The 17,469-nt window shown below is 47.5% G+C and overlaps 2 protein-coding genes across 3 annotated transcripts in view; one reads left to right on the top strand and one right to left on the bottom strand.

Annotated features, from left to right (window-relative positions):
• Positions 1-971: 971 nt before the first annotated feature.
• Positions 972-10,920, bottom strand: MRTO4 (MRT4 homolog, ribosome maturation factor). The gene is made up of 8 exons (XM_072609104.1): positions 10,722-10,920; positions 9,789-9,847; positions 8,834-8,937; positions 6,717-6,798; positions 5,182-5,249; positions 3,951-4,102; positions 3,134-3,210; positions 972-3,025 (listed from the first exon to the last, which is right to left on the bottom strand). The coding sequence occupies exons 1-8, from the start codon at positions 10,747-10,749 to the stop codon at positions 2,864-2,866; spliced, it is 732 nt and encodes a 243-aa protein (XP_072465205.1). The 5' UTR covers positions 10,750-10,920; the 3' UTR covers positions 972-2,863.
• Positions 10,921-10,945: 25 nt separating this feature from the next.
• The window catches only part of EMC1 (ER membrane protein complex subunit 1), a 34,509-nt gene continuing 27,985 nt past the window's right edge, over positions 10,946-17,469 (top strand). The window contains exon 1 of one of the 2 annotated variants that reach the window (XM_072609099.1): positions 10,946-11,121. In XM_072609099.1, coding sequence (XP_072465200.1) covers positions 11,027-11,121 — 95 coding nt within the window. In that variant the 5' untranslated portion in view covers positions 10,946-11,026. Of the gene's footprint in view, positions 11,122-11,307; positions 11,547-17,469 lie in introns of those variants that run through there. The other variant, XM_072609100.1, reaches the window with a different exon arrangement.

Here is a 17,469-nt window from a genome sequence, read left to right as displayed (position 1 = left end):
CTGCAGAAGGTGAACCCAGTTGGGAAGACCAGAATTGAAAATAGGCTTCAGCCACTAACAGTTCAGGCCTGGGCAAGTTACTATCGCCTTATCTAGACACCCAAACTAAGTAGTAAGAATGATCCTAAGTAGCACAGGAGATGGTACCCATCACCTCTGATCACAGGTCTCAGGAAGGCGCCATAGGCCCATTTAGATGAGAAGCCAGGAATAATTATACCAGCAGCTAGCACTGATGTAACAGTATATGCTAAGCACTTTACGTCATCTAATTCTCCCAACAACCCTAGGAAGTGGGTGCTGTTATTCCCATTTCACAGATGAGGAGACTGAGGCAAACAGGTGAAGTGACTTGCCTGGCACATGGCTAAAAGTGTCTGAGGGCTTCCTGACTCCTGAGTCCCTCACTGTAACTGAGCCCCCCAGCCACCTCAGACAACAGAAACAGCAGCAAGCCAGAGGTGTGGATCCCTCAGCAGTGGGGTCAGTCATTCATTCATGAAGCAGTTAGTGTAAGAGGGTCATGAGACCACAGATCTGGGCCTGTAAGGGACCTGAGCCTTTCTAGTCCAACCCTCTCATTTTATAGATGAGGAAATTGAGGCCCAGGAGGTTAATGACTTGCCCAAGGTCACATGTATCCTATGCCTCAGAAGCAGAGTTTGAACCTAGATCCAGCACTCTACCGTTACCCAGCCTTAATCACTGAATCAGTGCTGCCTCAGCCAAACTGAGACCTGTTAAAGCCCTGAGCTTGCAGAGGCCAAGGTCCCCCACTACATCCTGGGCCATCTCCAGAGGAGAAAGTGAGGCTGGTAACTGCATAGCATCACCTCCCTGAGGTCACAGCAGTCTTCAAGGATGGACTTTTCAGTTGTGACTGAGCCGTTTTGCATGAAGCTCGAGTCACAAACCTTAGTGCTGGGAGAACGCAGTCATCATTCCAATAACAGGACACCTCTGAGGCTGTCTGGACCATGGAAAGCTTTTTAATGGTTTTACACACGTTTTTTTAAGTGCCAGCAGTCTTTCTCTACCTGGCCCAGGAAGGCCCATCCTGGCACCTGTGAACAAAAATGGGGCTCGTCTCATTGGATTCTCTTGTGATCTCCAACTTCTGTCTTTTGTGTCTTTCATTCACCCCAGTGCTCAGCATGATGCCTGGAATATAGTAGGTGCTTGCTAAATATGAACTGAAATCCCCTCCATCTTCTCAGGTCTAGTGCTGTTCCCAATTAGTTACTTATGGCCAAGTACAAACAACATCTTGGTGAGAACTTCCCTTATAACCGCTGCATAGGGAAATGAGGCTCTGCAAGGTCTCCCAGAGGACAGTAAGAGCCAGGGTCGGGAGGCTGGCTCTCACTGAATGGATCTCACACACTCCCAACCCTGAGTGTGGGGCCTAGACACTTGGTTAAGGATGTGCAGGCTTCCTTCTAGGCACGAGGCCTAAGCTAAGGCCATTTCCAACGAGGGCCCCATTTGCTCAAGTCAGATGGCCAACAAGCATTTAGTAAGCTCCTACTATGTGCCAGGTACTGCAGGGATAGAAAGACAAGACAGTCCTTGCTCTCAGGGAGACAACGTGCAAATGACAGTGTACATACAAGGCACAGCTGGGATAAATGGGGAGATAATCAAGAGGGAAGGGATTAAGGGGGACTGAGAGAAGCTTTTTAAAGAAGGTGGGGTTTCATCTGGGAAAAAGAAAGGAAAAAAAGGACAATCTACCCCTGGCTTGGGGTTCTTAACCCTAACCTCTTTGAAAGTATTTGTATAATTGTATTTCAACAGAATGGGCTTCCTTCCTGACGCTGGAATTTTAAACATCCTGGAAAAGGGTCTGTGGCTTCAGCAGACCCTGCCCACTGGGGCCACTACAGAAATGGGGAAGACCCCCTAGATCAGGGGTAGGGAATCTGAGCCTGGGGGCCATTGAGAATGCCCCTGCATCCCCAGGGGTCATCTAGTACCCCATCATCACTGGCACCAAGCAGGTACCGTATGCTATGCTTTTGGAGCATGGCACAGTGGGATGAGCATTGGATTTGGGAATTGAGACTTGGATTTGAATCCTCCCTTTCTAAACACAGGCAAGTCAAACCTTTTAGTCAATTTCCTCAACTGTACAACAGAGCTAACACTCGTCACAACTATCTCAGAGGGAAGTCCTGAGGAAAATATTTTACAAACCTTCAGAAAGTGAGTTGGAATTGTGATGTGGTACCTGTTTCCCTGGGACCTAGAGCCAAGCACCGATGTTTCCAGCATAGGTCTTATGGTCTCCACAAAGCCCAATCCAGGGTATCTTGTACTGTGGACACTGGAACATACTTGCATGTGAAGGAACCCAACTCTCAAGATCCTAGCCACCCCAGCCCCTCTGTCCTTCCTACAGCTGACCACTTCACTGCAGTGGTACCAGGGGCTGCAGCTTCCAAAACCCCACCTTGGCATTTTCTATCCCAGATGTCTGGAAGAAGCTGGAGCAGGGGGAGGTGAGCGAGGCTGAGGGAGGAGCGCCAACAGAATCACCTCCATTCCTTTTGAGCTGCCAGGACTCAAAGGGTTTGCGCTGAAAAACAGAGAGTAGCGGGCAGAAGGTTGGGCCTCCGCCAGCCCTCACAGCTTGGAGCCCTTCTTTCCTATGCCCCCAGGGAGAGCCTAGCTGCTTTATTCTATATAAAAGCCCAATGCTTTATTCTATATAAAAAGTCATGGGTGCCCTGCACCTCTCTCCATCCCAAGAGGCCTGCACAGTCAGCCTCTTCCCTTTGAGAAGGAAGGCAGCCACTCAGGGAGGCTGGACGGGGCGAGTCCTGCACCCTGCGGAAGGGCCCCTGGGTCATGCTGGCCCCAATCAGTCTTCATCCTCCAAGTCTTCTAATTCCTTTGAGGAGATGCTGTCATCATCATTGTCCTCCTCTGCATCCTCCCCCAGATGCTCAAACTTCCCTGACTCAGCCTGCCACAGGTACTTGATGTTAACCCTGAATTCTGCCATCTCGAACCCAAACAGCTTCTGCAGAGACAAAGCAGAGGGGTCAGTAGCAGTGCAAAAGGAGGTGGGTGTGGGGGAGGAGGGCAGGCAGAGGGGGAGGGAGTGACTTGGGCCCTCCCCATGACTCACCAGGACTCGGGCCTGCTCAGGGGTCAGCACATCGCCTTCTTTACACACTTGGTAGTCTGAGATGAGGGTCACCACACCTGCAGAGAGGGTCCTGGTGAAGCAGGCTCTGGGTCATGGCCCCAGCCTGCTCCATGTGTCCAAATTCTCTAAGGTCCCTGCTGGAAGGGCCTTGAGAGGCAAGGGGATCTTCAGAGCCAGACCAGGCCTCAGAAGATGTGTCTCAGTGTTTGTGCCTGAATGGGAGTCCCCTCTACAATGGTGGTCTCCTAATCTAGAAGCACTCCACTGATGGACTTGCCACCTCCCAGGGAGCCTGATCCCACCAGGAGGCAACCGCTTGTCCTTACTGGGAGGGGAGAGCCCTAACTTCCAGTCCTCTTTCTGTTCCAGGGGGCACATTGAACCAGTTTAATCCCTCTTTGGCAGGACGGGCCTCCAGAGGGCTGAAGATGTCCCCAAGGTTGTGAAGAGGCACTGCCCTGCTGCCAGGCTTTCTGGCTTCGTTGTTCTCTGTGGTGCTGGGACTGTGGGTCAGGCGGGATGCATGCAGGGGAGCAAATGCCAGCTTTTTTCAGGGGTGACGGAGCTATCTCTTCTTTTTTTTTGCTGTTTCTGATATCACCTGTTTTCACTTTAATGTCATTTCCAAATATTGCTCTCCCCCTTTCTTCCCTGACAGGCCACCCCTTATGACACAGGGGGAAAAGTCATTCAACAAAACTACCCAACACATCAACCATGTCTGACAGCATATGTGAGCTTCCACACTCACAGCCCCTCACGTCTCCAACACCCACCCAAGCCATGTGTCCTTTACCTTTCTTGAGGGCAGTGGGCAGACCGAGCTGCCTTAACTGAGGCTCCATCGAATGCGGGAACTGCTCCAGGGGCCCCGCATCCAGGCTGACGGTGAAAGTGGCTTTATTACCAGCTCGGGCATAATCCATTTCTGTATACTTACTGAACCACCTAGTGTACAAGGAAGTGGGAGGGGAGTCACTGGCCATGGCCCCCATCCCCAGGCCCTACCCCTGTACACCTGCTCTACAGAGCCTCTCTTGGAGGAGACTACGTGACTTGTCCAAAGTCAGACAGGCAGAGTCAGAGATGGAATCTGAGACAGTACAGAGTACTGGATCTAGGTTCAAAATCTGCCTCTGAGGCATAGGATATAGGTGACCTTGGGCAAGTCACTAACCTCCTGGACCTCAGTTTCCTCATCTATAAAATGGGAGGGTTGGACTAGAAAGGCTCAGGTCCCTTACAGGCCCAGATCTGTGGTCTCATGACCCTCTTACACACACTAGCTGCTTCATGAATGAATGACTGACCCCCCTGCTGAGGGATCCATGCTTCTGATTACTGTTTCTGTTGTCTGAGGTGGCTGGGCGGGGCTCGGTTACAGTGAGGGACTCAGGATGCCTTCACTTCAAATCTGGCCTCAGACACTTCCTAGCTGTGTGGCAGGCAAGTCACTTCACCTGTTTGCCTCAGTCTCCTCATCTATGAAATGAGAATAACAGCACCTACTTCCTAGGGTTGATGGGAGGACTAAATGACATAAAGTGCTTAGCACATAGTAAGTGTTACACCAGTGCTAGCTGCAGGTATAATTATTCCTGGCTGCTCCTCTAAACGGGCCTATGTCACCTTCCTGAGGCCTGTGATCAGAAGTGATGGGCACGACCCCCTGTGCCACTTAGGACCATTCTTCCTGCTTAGTCTGAGTATCTGGTGAAGAAGCCCGGGCTGGGACTACCCTGGGACATCATCATTATTCAGCTCAGTCTTTCTGACCTTTGTTCTATGAGAACAAAACTCTGTCCTGAGAGGGTTCCCCTGGAAAGTCGTGGTCTTCTACCTCTCTAACACCTTTCCAGGCCTGGAAAGCCGCTCCTTTCCCCCCAGTTCTCTGGGACCTGACTGTGAGCGCACTGCCTTCTAGCCAGAGATGTGACCAGACCCCCCCATTTGCGATCCTTCAGGCGTGGGGTCTGCCCCTCTCCTCAGTCTGGCTCTGCCTCCATCCCCAGCCTTAAAACACTTACTCATTCACTTCTTTCTTTGTTCGATTGGTGAACAAGAGGCCGACCTCACCCTTCAGCTTCTTGCTGACCTTCAGGAAGCAAGAAAAGTCTGAAGTCACAAAGAAAGTCTGCAGTGGAGCCAGGACGAGCAGGCTCACCCCCTCCCCCTCAGTGCAGAAATCCTTTCCACGTCATCCCTGAAACTTTTCCAGCCACTGCTTCAACTTTACTGGGGATGAGGAAAGAAAAACTCAACAAGAACTTCGGGATGTTCTGCACACTGAGCCACCAGAATCAAATCCAATTATCTCCCTCCTGACAAGGGGGGTGGTGGTGGTGGTGTGTGTGTGTGTGGTGTGTGTGTGTTAGCCAAGGCATTTTTATTACTTTCGTACACAAAAAAATCATTAGCTCTTGGACAGAGCCATGCTTTCCCACCAAAGCGGGAGAGAGCACAGCTGACCAATTTAGTCTACAAACTGGGCTGAGGAGACAAAGATTAAATTGGAATAGTCTGGAACTGACAGATCCAAGGGGAAGGTGAGGGAAGGAAAATGTCAAGTCTGATGGGTGTTGATCAGGGGTCACCAAGGACATGAAGGAGTTTTTCATGGTCCTGCCCAGGTGTGGCCTTCTTTACCATGGGGTAGATGTTTCTTCAGTTCCTTCATGTTAGCAATACCTAATCCTCCGGGGCAGCTAGGTGGTGCAGTGGACACAGCACTAGTGCAGGAGTCAGGAGGACCTGAGTTCAAATCTCACCTCAGACACTTGACACTCACTAGCTGTGTGACCTTGGGCAAGTCACTTAACTCCAACTGCCTCATCCTGGGTCATCTCCAGTCATCCTGATGAATATCTGGTCACTGGATTCAGATGGCTTTAGAGAAGTGAGGCTGGTGACCTGCACAGCCCTCCCTCACTCAAAAGTCAAGTGCAAGTCATGTCATCATTTCTCTGATGGCATGGTCTTCTTTGGCAAAGAAGGGCAAACACACACACACCTAATCCACACCTAATCTGCAGTGACATCACTCCCTATACAGTTGGGGCTCCCAATCTGGCATCTGTGAACTTGCTTAGAAAAAAATCAACCAGATTCTCATCACTGTGTTTCAATAGCATTAGTTTCCTCTGTAACAGGCCCTATTTTGTAGATTTAAAACCCTCATTCTTAGAGGGATGGGGTCTGTAAGCCTTGCCAGAGACACTACTAAAGAAGGACCTATAACATATCAAAACAAGACAGGCCTAGGGTGGGCATGCTCCCTCCTAACCTGGTCTTGCTTTTATTCTGTGTGGAAATGGAGGAGCTTTGTGGAGGAGGAAGTGGTGAACAACATGGGGGGAAGGAAGAGGAGGAGTGAGGTGGTCACAGAGCCTCTATGGCTCCAGAGACACTGAGGCAGCATGGCCCCAGGCTCCAGAAGCCCCCAGGGCTCCTGCTGTCCAAGTCACAGACTCTCTCAGCAGAGGCACATGGAACTGGCTTAGGGGGCCCCGTCCAAGATCTGAACAGGATCATCTCCCTCCAAAGATGGGGAACAGTGGCCCACCTGGTGCAAGTTGTCTTTATACTCATCAGCAGGACCTCGGCCCAAAGCCACCATCATAACCTTGTTCTTGCCAAAGAAAATCCTGAAGAGAAAGACAATGGGATCATCAGGGAGGCATCTCTTCTGGGTCTTTTTACTTTCTAGCAAAATTCTGCTCGGTGGTGGGTGCCCTGAAGATCTGAGACTCAAGCACCAGGAAACCAGGCCCAAGAAGCACAGGTTCTGATTGTATGCTGCGGACAGGTGCCTCCACTCCCACTTTTAAAACGAAAGGAGGCCTTGATTTGCTCATGGGTGGCGTGGTGGTGGCGCCTCGACACCATGAGGAAAAGTGGTCAGTGAGCCTTGGGGCATTACAGAATGGAAATCACCACCATCATTACTGAGGTGCCCACCTGACGCCCTAGACCAGACTCCATGACCTGAAGAGGGAACCTTCCGAGTGCTAAAGAATAGGTCTACAATTGCATCGAGCCTTCAATTCAATTCAGAGATATTTCTTAAATAACTTCTCTGTGTAGCAGCTGCTCATGTTCATGGCTTCAGGTGCACCCCCAAACAGAATCTGCTTGCAAGAGCTCACAAGTAAGTAAAAATTAAAAAAAACAAAATAAAAAGTTGGCATTTACAAAGCACTTTAAGATCTGTGGTTTTTATATGCATTGCCTTGGTTGAGCTTCGTGACAACACAGAAAGGGTGATGCTACAGGAAGTACTATTCCCTTTTTACAAAAGAGGAAACCGAGGCTTAGAGAGTAAGTTACTGACCTAGGGTCACAAAGCTAGGGTAAGCTGCAGGCCTGGAATCTGGGCCAGCACCTTCTCCACTCCATCCCACTGCTGCTCAAATCAAGGCAGAAAAGGCCTGTGTATAATTCAAGTACAGTACTAACAAGAACAGGCAGTTTCTGAGGGATAAAAATCCAAGCTGCCAACAAGCACATTGTTGCTAATGTCCAAGCCACTTGAGGTTCCAGCTCCCATCCATTAGGGTGGCAAGATGACTAAAGGAGGTGATAACACATACTGGAGGGACTGCAGGGAAACAGACACACTTATGCACTGCTGGGAGAGCTGTGAACGGGTTCAGAGACTCCGTCAAGACAGGGATCAGTGCTCCAGAGCTACGAATGAAGCACAAGCTCTGACCCAATCATATCCTTACTAGGCCATTAGACTGTAGGCTTCTTGGGAGCAGGGACTGTCTTTTAGCCTTCTTGGCATCCTTAGCACAGAGCCTGGCACATAGCGGGCATATATTGACTGACTCAGCCTATTCCTCAAAGGAAAAAAGTACAAGGACCTATACATACAATAAAATTTATCGCAACTCTTAGAACCCTGATCAAAGTAATGATAAATCACAAGCCCAGAAGACTGAGGATAAAACATGTTACTCCTGCCAGGGAAGAGATGAATGTAAAAAAGAAAGATGGACATTTTTAGGTGTGGTCAATATGGGAATGTTTTGCTGACTATACACAATTGTGATGAGTTTTTTTTTTTCATCTTATTACTCATTTCTTTAAAATTTGTTTGAGGGGAAGGGGGCAGTGGAAGACAGATTACAAATACTAATACATTTATTCTAAAGAGAATGGATTTCAGGAGACCAGGATTCAAGTGTAAACTCTTCTATCTACTAGCTGTGTGACCTTAGCCAGGTCCCTTATTAGCCAGGTCCCTTATTTCTAGGCTTCAGTTCCTCTATCTGTAAAGGCATAGAACCTTGCATTCCTTAATTAACTGGGATTAAAATTTTTTTTAAAAAACATAATTTTATGGGGAAAGAGTTTTGTAAATGTCTACCATAGCTGTCCTAAAATGCTCCATCATGTTCTGCCTTCTATCATACTTAGCGTGTGAGCTCTTTGGAGGCTTGGAATGTGTCATTTCCCATCTTTGCATTGCTAGTGCCCAGCATGGAATAAGTATTTAATAAAAGTCAGTTCAATGGGAGGAAAAGTATAACACAAGACAGAGTATTTTTGATCAATAGAGAGTTTCACTCTCTGGAGATTTAAGACAAGATGCCAGCTGCCCCACTGATGGCTATGTTTGCCAGCTGAGAAGAGAACCTGTTGGGGACTCACCACCCCAGACCCCTCCTTCCTCACCGGCTGTGTTTCCAGGCACTTCTGATGTCCTTCAGTTTGCTGTTTCTCATGTTTGCCACAGAGAAGATGAAAAGGTACTTGTACATGTCCACACATTTTCGAAGCTGTGGGGAAATTTAAGGGATTAGGCCACTCAGTCGCTCCCTTATTACTTCTTCCTTTAACATCTAAGGCCCTGAGCCAGTAACAAAATGTAGCATAGTTACATGCTTGTGTCTTAGCCCCTATTAGACTACAGGCTGTGAGGGGAGGGGCTGGGTCCATCCACAGCTGGTGACACAGTGCTGTACACGCTGCAGGCCCATAATAAATATTCGTTGAATTTAATTGGTCAATGTTTTAGACGAAAAATAAGGCTGGGACTTTTTACTACTCTCACGACCTAGAACTGAATCCCTATTTCTACAGAAGTATCACCAGCCTTTCAACTTCCTAGGTTTACAGCCTGAGTACCAGTATATTCGTCTCTCTCTCCCTCATAGCAAATTATTCACCAGGTCCTGTGGATTCTTGTTCCTGCAACACAGCATTGTCATCTCCCACCTCCATGACTTTGCATAGGCTGTGCTACATAGAACACTTGAAATTCATTCCCTCCTTCTTCCTTTCCCATGGAAGTCTTAGCACCTTTCAAGTGTCCAACTCAGGTGCCGCCTTCCACAGAAAGTTCTTTCTGGCCCTTTCCCTAACGGTAGTTGTCCCTCCCACACCTCCAAGTGAGCCATCCAGCCTCTGCCAAAATCCTTCCATTAACAGGGCTCACTACTTCCCTTGCTACCACTCTAATCCTAAGGAAGTTCTTTAGGCCTCAGCTTCCCTCTCTGCCAGGAGAAGAGCTTAACATCACCAGCTCTGGAAATCCGTCACTGCTGAAGCAGCTGGCTTCCCAGACTCCCAAACACGGGGCCCTTTGTCAGGGGAGGGGTGGGAAACCATGACCACGTGCTCCTCTTACCTCTTCTATCAGGTGCTGTTTGAGTTCTAGGCCCTTCTTGGCGGTCTTCGTTAAGGACACTGGGCAGAGGAGAGAAGAGGTGCTTAGTTTTGGGGAGCTCGGGCAGCGGAACAGGCTTACACAGCAGGGGCCAGAGGGGGAGGGGGCAGGTTAACTGCTCCATCCCACAACTGCAGCCAGGGCCTTCAGGGGAAAGAAGACAGGGTTTCACTCGGCCCGGGATGTGGGTCTCAGTCTCCAAAGGGCCAGTGTCTCCGGACCCCCACGAGCCCATCTTCCTGTGACCTGACCCCTTCTGGCCACTAGGTCTGCTCCCAGGAAGACGTACAGACACACCACCTCGGGACAGGAGGTGCTGCGAGGAGCAAAGCTTCCCAGGGGGCGGCTGCATGGGGCGGGGTCCCCACAGATGACCCTGCATGCTACCGAAGAGGGGAGGAGGCCCCGGGGCTGGCTGGGGGCGGAGCCAGAGTCGACTCCAAACCCAGGGGGTCCCCAGGGGTCCCGAGCCGCTAGCGGCGGGAGGCTGGCACAGCTTTACAAGCACCGTTTCTCCTGATCGGGGGCAGCCCTGGGCACGAGATCTGCGTCTACAGAACCGAGGCTTCCAGGCGGTGCCAAGGAGGGCCCCGTGCCTAGGGAGGTGACCCGGGTCAGGTGCCTCAGTTTCCCCATCTGTAAAATGAGGACAACCGCCGCACCCCCTTCTCAAGGTGGCTTTGAGAACCAGGGCGCCCGGCACACGGGCGGGGCCGCCTCGAGGCGCTGCCGAGCGGACCCCACCTCCGCCTTCACCGGTAAAGGCGGAACGGTCGGTCCCTGCCCCCTCCCAGCCTCGGCTTCCCCAACCACCCCGGCTCCTGGTGCCAAGGGCGCGGTTGCTCGCGGGTAGGTGAGGGTCCCGGCTCCCTCCAGGACGCCGCCAGGGCTCACCTTTCTTGTCTCGCTTGGACTTAGGCATGATGCTCCCACCACGTGCGGCCTCCCGGCTGCTCCCGCGAGGCCCCCGACGCCGCGAGGGATCCTGGGATCCGGATGGCCCAAGGTGCCTGTGGCGGGCGCCTGATTCCGGCTCCCGTCGCTTCGGCGCCCTCGCTCAGCGGCGTGCTCGGCTGCCCCGCCTCCACGCGCAGCTCGGGCGCACGCGCCTGCGCCTTGCCCGGCGGAGAGCCTGCGGGGCCGGAAGCGCTGTGCATGCCGGGCCGGCGGCGGGCCGGACCACGGCCGGTTTATCCATCATGGCGGCGGCGCTCGCCGCTCGGCTGTGGCTCTTGGCTGCGTTCCTGGCCCCGGCGACGGCCGTGTACGAGGACCAAGTGGGCAAGTTTGACTGGTGCGTACGTCGGGTGAAGGCCCCGCCCTGGGGCCTGCAGGGGCTTTGACCGGGTACAAGGCTTGGCTTCCCGATCTCATAGCCTCGGGGTCAAGGGTCACCATCCGGGAACCCGGAGGAGGGTGGGTCAGAGGTTACCACGGGGACACTCTCCTTGCTCGCCCTCTCCTGAGCACGTGACCTAGGGGTCAGAGGTCACTGACCTGTAGCGATCTCTTTTCCACCCCCACTCGTCCCAGATCTGGACGCTCAGCCTCCTGGGGACGCTGGGGACCGCAGCAAGTGGCAAGCGTGGGGTCACGCGTGGGTCTGGGAAGGCTCCTGTGTCCAGTGAGACACGAGGATGAACTTAGAGGCGAAGTTGGAAGGGAGGTCAGCGACCTCGGAGGCCAAGCCCTCATTTTACAGATGAGGAAACTGATGAGGTCAGGGGCGTGGGAGAGATGGGATTTGAACCCGGGTCCCTTAACCCCCAAACCTGCGCTCCTGTTGCGACACAGATTTGCGGTTCCGACGTCCCAGGCGCCCCTCCCCCACGTCGGGCACGGGTTCTAAGTTCCCTGTCAGCGCCGACACCCGAGGTTCTTGGGTCGATTTTAGCCCCCACGTTCCTGGGTTCTAGGTTCCCTGGGGGTTCTGACATTATGTTCTAAGTCCCTACCAACATGGACAGCCTCTGTATGTCCCAAGTTAGGCCTCTCCCAGCTCCCACATCGCAGCTTTGATGTCGGTGTGCTGCGGAAGTCAGGAGTTCTAGCAGGCTGAGGGGAGGGCGATGCTCCGCGAGTGGCACTGGTCCAGCTGGGGAACCTGCGGCCTCGAGGCCGCCCGTGGCCTCCTAGGGCCTTGAGTGCAGCCCTTGGACTGAATCCAAGCTTCGTAGAACAAATCCCCGTCGTGGAGGGCCTCGCCCCTGGACTAGTCTGTGCAAAGGCACCAAGGCAGGAGATGAGAGGGTTGTCGGGAGGATGACCATGGAGCACCTGGGAAAGGTCATCTGCCCCCAGCACAGTGACACCCACAAATGGACGCTTGGAGGACCTCAGCAAATCCCACTTCCATTTGGACTTTTTGTAGGATATCTTTGATGGCATTATAAACCGCTGCACTTGCTTTCCTGGTTTATGTCTTACTTGGTATAGGTAGTCAAGGGATTGTTGAAAATAAGTTCTCTGATTTATTTGTCAAGAAATCTTCAGGTGCATGGGAGTCACCTTGTTGGAGGAAAACTCTTAAGGCTGTATTTTGTCCCTACCAAGTTCAGTGCTTTTTTTATGTCAACAGCCAGTAAACAGAATAGGGTCTTGTGTTGTCTGTACCTTCAGTCATGTATGTGAATGAAGATATTTTCTGTTATAGAAATGACTTCTGAAAACCAATTTTTCCTGTTTTCATCAAGAATTTCCTCAAGATGGCATTGGATAATTCTCAGAAAATATTTATTGCGTAGCAACACGAAAGGTGTAAATGTTGGTAGTGATTGCTGTCCTCTGCAGAAGCTGCCTGTAGAAAATTAGGCTTTCTGTCTATGATTTTTCCCCAGTCGTTTGGTATCTTCTCTTTTAGGTTCTGAAAATTAGTCCCATTTTGACCGCTTTTAAAGTCCTGTCCCCCCTAGCATAGATTTATTCTGGCTCTGCTTCTGGCTTTGCCAGTCTCTCTGAATTTATTTTCTGTGATGCCATTTCTGCTTTTTCATATAGCACACTGGAGACTGAAAATTAGTGTTAAGTGGTTTGTTGTGGAAACACTGACATCTTCGTCAGTTGTCCTTTTCCTTTCACTTCTTAAAATTTAATATTTTTTTCCCTAATTACACGCAAAAACAACTTTGAAATTCTTTTTCAGATTTTGAGTTCCAATTTCTTTCCCTCCCTCTCCGCTCTCCCCATTGAGAAGGCAGGCAATTTGACACAGGTTTCACATGTGGAATCACACAAAACACGTTTCTATGTAAGTTATGTTGTAAACTTTTTCTTTCATTTTTAAAGAACCTTGGGATGTTCTGACTTGATTGAGGCTCACTCCAAGCTTTTTGTGTACTTTTTCCTCTAGTACTTTTCCAGTATTTTGTGAAGCAATTCTGCTTGACATCTTTCACCCATCATACTCTTTCATAATGTTTTACAAATGAGTTTCTATCCTGTTGCCCTAGGATGCCATGTGTTTGTGCTTAACAAAGAATAATAAGAATTAAAACTGATATAATACTTTAAGTTTTGAGAGGCAGTTTACGCATTGGTCTTCACAACAGTCCTTTAGAGCAAACATTTTTGGTGTGTCACTGACCCCTTTGGCATTCTGGTGAAACCCAGACACTCCTCAGAGTAAATTTTAAATGTGTAAGATAAAGTATATAAGATTACAAAGGAATCCAATTATATTGTATTGAGGAAAATATTTCAAAAAACAAATTCATAGGTCCAAGATTAAGAATCATTCCCATAGAGGAAAGATGACAGGGCATATCCCAGACCTCCATGTGTTGGCCAAGGAGGTTTCTGAGCTTTTTGGCCTCTTTGGTGTGATTTCTTTAATTACAGAAGTTCGTTAAACTTCTCTAAGAAATCGTGTTGGTTAATATTGTTGTGTTTTCCTTTGTTTCCTGCTTTTTTGGCCTCAGTAGCTTTGTTTGATAAAGTCTGCCTGGAGCTGTTGTAATTCCATAGTGTTACGTTTTCATCTTTAGTCTTCTAATTTGATGTTGGTTTAGAGCCAGGGTGGGGAACCTGTGGCCTCAAGGCCACATGGGGCCTCTAGGTTGTCAAGTGCAGTCGTTTGACTGAACCCAAACTTTACAGAACAAATTCCCAATAAAAGGATAAAGTAAAATCCCTCAAGGCCATAGATTCCCCATCCCTGGTTTAGAGCTTTGTGATAATGACTCAGTGGTGTTACTACCCATCACTGATTCAGAAATTACTACATTGCCTCACATTTTACTTAATGTGTAAACTTTTCAGGCATCATGACCTGGGTATATACTTTTGTTACAAGTTTGTGGGATTTTGATACATTTGATCATCTGTCACAATCATTGTACACTGATCTTTCTGGGTTCGTGTAATATATTCTTTTTGACATGGGTGTCATTTCTGGATAACACCTTCCTGTCCACTCGTTGCAGAATTTAACTCTTATAGCAAAGAAGAACAGTTAAGCAAAAACAATTGATAGTGTGAGCCCATCTCACTGTGTGTGTAGTCAGTAGTCAATAAATGTTTATTAAGTGCCTGTGATGTGCGGGGCACTGTGCTAACTGCTGGGGAGATAAGTAAGAAAAGAAAGGAGTTATAATAGGGAAGAAGGCACACCCCAGGAAGCTGAAATGGGATGGGAGTGGGGTGGAGAGGGTGCAGGGAAGAGAAATCAGTTGCGAGAAGTCCCCCAGCGTTGCAGCCAGGGCAGAATGAGGAGTGATGTTCTTTCATGTGAATGCCCAGCTCTCTTCTGAGAGGAGGACATAGGTTCCATCTTATGTTTCTCCATGACTAAAATGACTCATTTCACAGTTTGACTTTCTTTTTGTGTTCTTTTCATTTCCATTCTCATGCATTGTCATTGTGTATGTTGTTGTTGTGAGTCTTGCTTCATTGTCACTTGATGCACATCTTCCCATGTTTCTCCGAATTTCTCTTAGAGGTTATTATTGACAATAATAACCCATTACATTAGGGAGGAACTAGAAACAGTGTCGATGCCCATTGATTGGAGAATGGCTAACCAAGTTGTGGTACATGAATGTACAATGAAGGGGTATCTTAGTGTTATAAGAAATGATGAGTGTGGCACATAAGCATGGGAAGACTTAAAAATTCATGCAGAGTGAAGTCAGCAGACCTAGGAAAATAGTGTACATAGTGAGTACAACAGTGTAAATAGAGAGAACAACATGATGATTGAAACTTAAGTGAGAAGAAATAGTAATAACCAAATTTGCTGCACAGAGGAGAGATGAGAAGACACTTCCCTCCTTTCTTTGCAGAGGTAGGCAGACCATGGTATGGAACTCAGCAGCTCCTGTCAGACTTTTGTCCTGAGTTAGTTAATTTTGCTGAATTTTTTTCCCCTTTTTTTTTTATTCTTGGTTATAAAGGATTGTTTTCTGAGCAGGGTGTGATGGGTAAGGGGCAGTGACATAAAAAATACATATAAATAGAAGTTTATTTTAAAAATATTCTGTTATATTCATATGTATTTAATGTCTTTTAAAAAAAGAATTCTGAGTTCTTTTTCAGAAAACATAAGAATTTGTTTTCCTGTGTCTCCAAAAAAGTCCTTGTTCAATGACTTCATCATGGCATCAAGGTGACCTTGAGTCCTGAAGGCTGTGCCAGTGGAGTGCAGGCTCTGACGGGTCCTCTCAAACTGGAGATCCTTCATGTATTTGCCTTAATAGATCCTGCTGGCTTTGTTCTGAGGAGCTCATTGGCCATGGGATGATGGATTTTTTGGTCCCAGCAGCTTTTGAATATGATCCACCAAGTTATGGAGGAAATACTGTTGAAGAGATCCAAATCACAGATCACTGAAGTATAACAATTATAACATTTTTATGCTGTGGCAAGAAGTGATTGTTATCCTCTTTTTATAGTTAAAGAAACTGAGGCCTGTAGAAAAATATGGCATAGTGAGAAGTGTGCTGGGTTTAAGAGACCTTGGTTCTGCCTTTGACCCTAACTATCAAGTGAACTTTCTTAGCCTCAGTTTCCTTATCTGTAAAATGATATGGAGTACCAACTCATAGGATAACTGTGAAGATCAGATGAAATCATAAAATTAAATGAGACACAGTGCTTTGCAAACTGTAAAGTTACATGTAAACAGCTATTATTACCAGCCATTTTATTCTTCTCATCTTTTCTGATGGGATTCAGATAGAATAGTTCCAAGAACAAGTTGCTAATCTACTATCGTTATTTTGTTTTTAATGTTTTTATTTTTAGTTCATGATCCAGGTGGATAAAATGACCTCTTTTTGTGTGTTTGTGTGGTAATTAAAGCAGAGAATTGGGGTGTCCACTTATCTTTTGTAGACTCACTGAAAGCATCTTTGGAACAGGATAACTTGTAACTTATCCTCTTCCCACACAGTTGGAGTTGGTATTTTGAAATTTTTTCATTCTATGTAATTTGGAGATATGAGTGTTCACTATTATAACAGGTATTAAAATATTATTAGATTTTTATAGATCACTGTTCCATCTGGGTGTTTGTGGGCAACACTTCTGTCTGTAATGCTTTAGTTCCAGTATAATTTATTTGTCTAATTCTCAGTGATATTTTGGGGCTAATATTTGTAGTATAAAGAATTTGTTGTTTCTTAGTTTATAAAGGTTGGTGAACTTCTGTTGGATAAGTCTGACTACCTCATTGTGTCTTTCCGGGTATCTAGTATCTGCTATTTTTTTTTATTAAACATATCTTTTATTGACCAAAATGCAATAAAAATAATATTTCTAAAGGGTCCCTGAAGGATTAAAAAAATTAGATATGAAATAATTTAATTCTAAAGAATCAATGAGTCAAATAACAAATCACAGAAACAATAGTTTCTTGTCAAGCAAAATGACAATGAGAAAAAATAATAAAACTTTTGTGATGAAGGCAAAGTAGGCCTTCACCAACAAAAAAGAGAAGGAACCGATCAATGAATCAGGCATGCTGCCACAACAACAAAAGCAGCCAACCTGGAAAAGCTAGCTGCTACATGCGTGCAGCCTGTGGGGACATGTTGCAGTTTCCACCACTTCGATGCGTAATCTACAATAGTAGAAAAGTCTCCTTCACAGTAACCTTCTATGTTTTCAGGTGACAGTTACCTGACTATATCTGACTATAATGGAGATCTCTCCATTTTTATGAACAGATAGGATTGTTTTTGCCTTTTTTGCCTCCCCAACACTTAGCACCATGCCTCATACTGTAAGCAAGAATTTCAGCTTTACTTTTGTTTCCTAGGTCCTATTCTGGATATTTATTTTTTCTTTGTTTTTTTTCTTTTAATCAGATAATATAGTCTTTTGAGTTTATTTTTTCTTTGTTCTTTTTTTCTTTTAATCAGATGACATAGTCTTTAAAGTTTATTATCTATACTAACTATAAATTGATGTAATCTCCCAGTATCTTACCTTAGGTCTTCACTAGTTTTCTCAAGTTCCATTCACAATAGTGGTATTTGATTTCTGGCCTTATGAGGGGTTTCTGGTTAGTTCCATCTTTTTTCCTTTGCTTCTTACTGTGGCAACCGCTGCAGCATCCCCTATGCGTACAGGTCCTGAGTTATTTTTACACTCCTGGTCAGAGGTTGTGGAAGATTGCATTTACTCATCATGGTGATAGCGGATT

This window comes from Notamacropus eugenii, chromosome 5, assembly GCF_028372415.1.
Source record: "Notamacropus eugenii isolate mMacEug1 chromosome 5, mMacEug1.pri_v2, whole genome shotgun sequence".
Taxonomy (NCBI): Eukaryota; Metazoa; Chordata; class Mammalia; order Diprotodontia; family Macropodidae; genus Notamacropus; species Notamacropus eugenii.
This window is presented reverse-complemented; position numbering and strand designations above follow the sequence as displayed.

Coding starts and splice junctions, on each gene's coding strand:
- MRTO4 (XM_072609104.1), bottom strand. CDS start 10,749: ATGCCTAAGTCCAAGCGAGACAAGAAAG. Junction 8,938..9,788: donor AACAGCACCTGATAGAAGAG/GTAAGAGGAGCA, acceptor ATTTCCCCACAG/CTTCGAAAATGTGTGGACAT. Junction 3,026..3,133: donor CTGAGCAGGCCCGAGTCCTG/GTGAGTCATGGG, acceptor TTGTCTCTGCAG/AAGCTGTTTGGGTTCGAGAT.